Below are 7,357 nucleotides of genomic sequence, written 5' to 3'. Positions count from 1 at the left end.
TTAGCAAGTCAGAAATGTCAGTTTTGCTAGTTCCAACTAGCATGTCAAAGCTGGATGGTCTTTGGGTGGTGGACCATTCTTTTTTTTACAACCCTATCCTATCCAACAAGGTCACAGTCACAGTCAATGTGCTGGATGTCAACGAGTTCCCTCCGGAGCTCACCATTCCCTTTGACACGTTTGTCTGTGAAAATGCAAAAGTATACCAGGTAATTCAGACCATCAATGCTACGAACAAGGGTCTTCCTGCTGTTGGACAGAAGTTCTTCAAGTCCCCCAGGGAAATCAGAAACATGAATTTCACAGTGCAAGACTTTGGAAACAACACAGTGGGGATAGTGACCAAGCGTGTGGTGTTTCAGAGGCGAGTCCAAGAGTACTATGTGGTGCATGTGGTGGTGGTGGAGGACAGTGGCTACCCAGCCCAGAGCAGCACTGGCACCCTCACTGTCCGCATGTGTATCTGTGAGACCGACGGGTCCCTCCTGTCCTGCACGGCAGAAGCAGTCTTCCTACCAGTGGGTCTCAGCACCGGGGCAGTGATGGCCATTTTACTGTGCATGGTCATACTCCTGGTGATCGTGGTGCTCTATGTAGGCCTGAGATGGCAGAAGAAGAGGGAAACATTTATGTCGTCCAAGGAGGACATCTGGGACAACGTGATCCACTATGACGTCGAGGGGGGCAAATACAAAGCAAATCCTCCCACTGCAGAAGTGGAGGAGAAATGAGAGTACTTGTAAAGACAGGAATAACAGAAAAGACTACTTAATTTGCAAAAGCTGTTTTACTTTTATAGACAATGGGAATAAAATATACAAGCCTTTCACTTCAGTTATCATAGTTTTGTGATGGTTGTTATTGTTGTTTTTTGTTTAAAATAAACTTGAAGGCAAAAAAAAAAGACAACAAAAACAGCATGTCAACGCAGCATTAGACCAGCTGTCACAGTATCAAATGTTGCACTTGTGGAATTACAAATACACACCGCTAGAGGGCAGGCTTCAGTTTAATCCGTCTATGGTCCATTCCCTTGCAGAGAAGTTGACATAACAGTAGGGTTGCAAAATTCTGTGACATTTCAATAAATTCCCTGGTTTCCCAGAAATCCTGGTTGGAGGATTTCGGAGTCCCAGTCAGTATTAGATAGAATGTCACAGTCCCGCCTGCCTGTGGGGAAAATAACCTGTGGTTACCCCATTGATTCACAGCAAAAAACTATTTTCTTCTCTGCTTGTTAAAGTCAATTACAAAACTCAAGAAACGTACAATGTCTAAACATACATTTACATCATTGCCTGCTCACAAGTGTTCTCACTACATAGAAAAAGGCAATATTTTAAAGCTTCCCTCATGCCTCTTTTCATGAAGGTGCTAGGAGCCACGTGAGTGAGTGAGTGCTAGCTAGCTACCGACCGGAACATTAAGCTAGCCAAGACCAACAACACAAACACACGGACTATACAGCTACAAGTATTGAGTGGAGTTACAAACGGACTATACTAAACAAGTTAAATGCCTTACCTGTGATTAGATGTTTTCCACACACATACAGTCGCTACGTGTAGCCTACTTGGACAACGGGTCCCCAGATTTCCCACTCTCCCACACCCAATAGTCTGAAGCCACAGGGCTCTTCTTGCTCTAAGCAAAGGCCTTCACACCCAGTAGCTCTCCAGAACTGGGGGTTGAGAATCAAAAGAATCATAACATTACAACATGAGGCAATATTATTTAGGTTCTCTACTTTATTGAACAAGATTTCAAATTTAAACATACAAATAGCACACCATTCACCAGAGTAAAAAACAAATGTAAGGAATAATGTAATTCTTAAAATAAAAAAAAATGGATAAAATAATAAATATTCTGGTTTCTGGTAGAGTTTTTTTTGCTGGGTCAAAAATGTACATAACTGGATAATGTAATGAATATGGTGTACGCTCAATGAATATGGGCAATATTGGTAACCTTATCGTTGTTACTTGAAGATGAATACCTTCAGTGAGCCGAAAACAGCTTACAAAACACAATGTTCTGTGGCATGCTTGGCAACTTGCCACAGATGTAATTGTCAGTACAAAAAACACCTGACCAAGATAATAAGCTCAGACTAATTAAATTCACAGCCTTTCCATCACCAGTCTGCCACATCCGGTTTACTGTAAAAAAATACACTAAAACATCCTCCATATAAGTAGAAGATGTAACTTGGCATACTGGCTTATCTGTGGTTTGTGTACTACGTTCAGAAATCGGGATCTGGGCCCGCATTCACAAAGCGTCTAAGACCAGGGATGCTGATTAGGATCAGGTCACCCCTGTCCATATAATATAATTCATTATAATTTAAAAGGCAAAACTGATCCTAGATCAGCACTTTCTCTGAGACACTTTGTTAATACAGACCCTGTTGCCTTTCATTGTGACCTCTTCCATCCACAGACGTATAAATCCATGCTTCCACCTCAACCTTGCACCCCCCCTGCCCTCACTGTCAACACCATCACATAGTGGAATGACACTGGCCTCGTGTCATTTGGGTGGGAAATATTCAAAGAGGGAAACAGTGTTCCGATACTAACGCATATACAGAAATATAAATGTGCCATGTATTATTTCCATATGAAAGCTATGATCTAATCTTGAGTGGTGCAAAAATACACTGTTACAAAAGAAAAGGCACAATCATACGGCCATTCCGTGCCAAGACTAATGAAATAGGAGAAAATCTAATTGTTTTTCTTAATAATTTTTTGAAAACCAGAGAACCACCAGAACTATGCAAACAATTGCCTGAGTGTTAAAAAAAGGAACAAAACAGAGGCAGAGATTTTCTTCACGTGCAGTCACATCCCCAGACAGTCAATGCGATAGTGTTCAAAGGTACAAAACGTTGTCCAGAAGAAATATTGACATTCTTGTAGCATCCACAGTTGTGTTATTTTTTTCACAGAAAAAACAGCAGTATCAAACATTAAGCAAAGTCATTTCATGACAAACCAATAACATCTGCATGCATTTTTGTCATAATATCCAGTTTTGAGTACAAAGGCAAACAGATTACAAAATTCCACAGGTTGGGCTGCTGTTGCGACTGTATATGCATTTGAGAAAGAGACCACCTTCATGCCTGCCTGACCCCTGTAGGACTGATGAAGAGATAGTGTTGGACCTTTGTGTCCAAAACAACTTCTCATTAGTAGAGGGGGAAGATATTTGACTGCTGCATAGCCAATGAGAGTTAGTGTTTCACTCTCCACACCAGGCCAGAGAGACTAACGCTCAGATAGACAGGTGGAATATTTGACCCTCTCTTGAGTAAACTGTGAAGATGAAGTAGGAACGTTAAGCCCACATGGGTAGGTCAATGAAAATGAAAAATACCCTTGAGATTAAGCTCACTGCATGTTTAAGAATGAAATGGAACACAATTTGAGATTATTAAAGGAAGACAAAAGCTGTCAAAAATATCGCAATGGGTAAAATAAATTAGAACACAAAATGAAACAACTTATAATCATGTCCTGTCGGGTATATACTGGTTGTATGCTGCTATACATAAACTAAAAGTACAGTTCAAGTTTGAATGCCAACAACATGTACAATGGAAAACACTAGCAATATATATACAATGATTACCTGTTGGCTAAGAATTGGCCAGTTGAATATTTCACAATTAAAAGGACAATTTGTTGGTTGCGTTCACCAACATACATACAGTACAAACATGTGCACGCACACATAAACATACATTTTAGCCCTGTGATTTCTTAGACAACAGGCAACAATAAAAAGGTGAATATAAAATGCTTAATTTTGCACAACAATCAAACCGTGCTTTGATATCAAATAAGTGTGAAGTGTGTTCTGAGTCATATTGGCTTCTCCTCGACTAAATAGGGTTCTAGGACTAAGCAGCGCCAACTCGTACATTCCACTACATTAACTATGAATCGGTAGTTCCATGACAGCCCTCATGTCATTAAAAATATAGATCTATGGACAATGTTCCACCTCAAGTAACATCATTGACAGTTTGCCAATGGGGCTGCAGAAGTTAAATTCTCTTCCTCCCATGCCATCCAATGCAACTCTCTGATGTTTATCAGACCTTACAATTTTATGTATGAACTGGTTCAATAACACACAGCACTTGGGTGCACATTCTCAGAGGAGTTACTGTACTGTGGGATAGAAGGGTTATAGTCTACATTCATCTGATACACTGATTGGGGTAGTGTACATTTTACTCTACTTTAAAAACAACTGAAACACAAGCAACAAGATACTTAGCGCTACTTTATTAAAAATGCCTCACCACTTCCTAATTTCCCTCTCCTAGCCCAAACCCTTCATCACAGGATTAGACATTTGCAATGGCCTGAAAGTAAACCATCTATATAAAACACATTACGTGTGTCTTTTTCCCCCTTTCTCCTGCAAAGACGAACTTGAGAGGAACAGCATAGGTGTGTGGAGCTGCGTCCTAGACTTGTAAACATTACATGCTTTTTAGAGCAGTGTCTGAAGTAAATAATCCACACTTTTCTCCTGTCATTTCAACAAAGTGCACATTCCCCATATCTGCCAGTACATTTGCCAGTAAACCTAGTGAATATGCATCTCTGGACAGCAAACAATTTAAATATAATCTATTCTCTAGTTTTGTGCAGCAAACCTTGTGTTTCCCATGTGTTGCACACTTATGGTTTTGTTGGGACATACATCAGACTCTTTCTCAACACTGCCAAACCGTTGTTTCGTGGACAGCTGCAGGTGCAGAATCATCAAATAAGCCCTAAAGACAGCACATTATCAGAAGGGGATAGAAGATAAGGGGTGAGCTCAAAACCTTGGGAGAGAAATACAGAAAACAAGAGCTGTGATTTGGTAAATGTCTCCGGAAATGGGAAAGCTGGAGTGTGATTTGGTAAATTGGTCGATCAAGGCTGAACTCCTGTCCACAGCAAGTATGGGAGGGGCCTTACTTGCAAATGTGTAGGTAGTGGATGGGCCATTAGTCGTTGAATGTTGTACCAGGAAGTTCGTTGGTCAGAGTGTGCCAGCGCTCAATTTTCTTGTCCTTGTTTTTGAGACAGTCGAACCAGTGTTTGAGCCTCTCCCCATTGGCGCTGATGCCCAGGGATACGCCACCTGAGAGCGGGGACGGGAGAACAGCAGAAAAGGGTAAGAACACAACAGAAAATGGATACACCTGAGGGTCATCGCCAAGGGGTGTGAATACTTGTATACATGAGATATTTCTGTATTTAATTTTCAATAAATAAAAAATAAATAAATCTAAAAACATGTTTTCACTGTCATTTTGGGATATTGTGTGGATTAGATTATTAAAATATATATATATTTTAAGTTCAGACAGTAATGCAACAAAATGTGAAATAAGTCAAGGGGTATGAATACTTTCTGAAGGCATTGTATTATAATCCTCAACGTCTAATCTTTCAAAATACATTGAGTCCTTGTCATTTACAGAACTTCCCTCACTCAGACAAGTTCAGGTGCACTTCAAGTTCAATGTCTCACCCACCAACCACATGTTGGCATGACAATCTGAAAGGCTGATAGCCTGGCTGGCACGCACCAGGGGTCACTGTTTCGTGCTTGCTCCTTTAGAGCTCAGTTGTTTGTTGTTGTCATTTAGATCCAAGTTTGTGTCCCTGGGCAGGTATCAGGACACATGGAGGCCTCTGGTGGGTGAACAGGAGTTGTAAACAGAGGTGCCAGGTGCAGAGAGGCAGGGGAGCCCAGGCTGGTCAGGAGTGTCACTGGTGTGGATGGCAGGGCAGTGTGCAGTTGCGCACAACGCTTTGGTCACTACGCTTGGTAACGCTTGCTTAGTGCTTACCTATAAAATCGTTGGACTTGCCAATGTCGTAATCCCACACGGTCACCTCCAGTGTCTTCTTGCTGAGATCGGCGTATTTGATTTCATAGAAGAACTCCTACAAAAGTCAGTAAAACATTTAAATAATGTAAAAACTTGACATGCCAAACAGCTTCTTACAGAAAGCAAGGTTATCCCCCCAAAAAGATTCCACCAGAAACATAATCAAAGGAATCGTATTTAAATACTAGAAATATAATTTTACATAAAGTAAAATTGTGTGACTTGCTTCAGCTATTTTATTTTTAGTTGAAGATTATTATAATTTTTTTTAACTTAAGTGAAGCAGTGAAATATCGTCAAGAATATATAAAAATATCTGGTCTGATTACTTTTATAGACTATTATATTAACCTTATTACTTTGCAGTGTGGGGCAGTTAGAGCCCATATTTCATCACACTACTACACTTTAACTCATAAGGAATTAGAAAAGTTTTAGGCTATTATTTAGGGATGGTGCATCTAGTGGAAGAAGTTTGTTAGTGTTGAAAAATTGTTGTAGTAGAGGGAGGGACTTTTAAAAATAAATAGTTTATAGTAGCCATCAGTGGGAGACTAGGAAGTACTAGTAAGTAGCCCAGAGGTACTAGTACCAGTACATTGCAGTAGTAATATTTATAGTGAATGTTTTAGATAGGTAGGCTATAGGGTTAACTATTCACGGGTTACACCTCCGTCACTCAGTCGCGTCGTTGCCACTGTGATGAATGTCCTACGGACGCTGCAGCTGCCCATATTGGTGCCTGGCTGATGACTGAAACGCAGTCACTCTGAACGGGGCTTGGAAATAAGATGACAGTGTTAAAGCAGGGAAATAATAAGTAGGAAAAACTTTGCCATCATTATGATGTTGTCAAATTTACTTTAGAGAAAGGGCAATGTTGCCATTAGCTAGCAAAGTTTTGATGAAATCTTCACCAGTGCTAATCAACAAAGCATTGAGTAGAACATTCACTTGGGCATCAGTCCTCAAGAGAATGTTCAAAACAATATTGTGACAAAACATGCAACCCATGAATATTGTAGTTTGGTTAGTGAGTGTGTGGAGTTGTTATAGCGGGTTCGTTTTTTAGTGGGTTGTGGTGAGCTGTGTGTCATCATTCTCATGTGCTCCCCAATTGCTATAATTTGATTGGTAGACGATATTTCTGTTCCAATATGAGTAGCAGAGAAGTAGACTAAGATTTCATACACTATACATTTTTGTGTACTTTTTGGGGGAAAGTGTTCAAAGTAGCTGATTTGCATCCAAAGTCACATTGTTTACAATGAATAGAATGTTGAAAGTCATGGGAGTTTTCAATAATGGGAGCTTTAGAATGTTGAAGAAACCCTATGAAAGTGGTGTTTTAGGAGGTCAAACAGTTAGATATTTTAACAAGTATAAATGTGCATAAAAGTATTAAATAATGTTATCAATGACAATTAATTACTGCTGCCTATA

General features: G+C 40.0%; 1 protein-coding gene across 2 annotated transcripts in view; it reads right to left on the bottom strand.

Annotated features, from left to right (window-relative positions):
• Window positions 1-1,733: 1,733 nt before the first annotated feature.
• Window positions 1,734-7,357, bottom strand: part of LOC110533442 (double C2-like domain-containing protein beta) — a 165,833-nt gene continuing 160,209 nt past the window's right edge. For both annotated transcript variants that reach the window (XM_090186062.1, XM_090186060.1), the window contains 2 exons: window positions 5,873-5,969; window positions 1,734-5,157 (listed from right to left, as the gene is read on the bottom strand). In XM_090186062.1, the coding sequence (XP_090042188.1) occupies window positions 5,021-5,157; window positions 5,873-5,969 (234 nt within the window). In that variant the 3' untranslated portion in view covers window positions 1,734-5,020. The remainder of the gene's footprint in view (window positions 5,158-5,872; window positions 5,970-7,357) is intronic.

This window comes from Oncorhynchus mykiss, chromosome 10 (genome assembly GCF_057628025.1).
Source record: "Oncorhynchus mykiss isolate SJ-2025 chromosome 10, ASM5762802v1, whole genome shotgun sequence".
NCBI classification, from domain to species: domain Eukaryota; kingdom Metazoa; phylum Chordata; class Actinopteri; order Salmoniformes; family Salmonidae; genus Oncorhynchus; species Oncorhynchus mykiss.
Note: the sequence above shows the minus strand (reverse complement) of the source record. Positions and strands in the feature narration are given on the sequence as shown.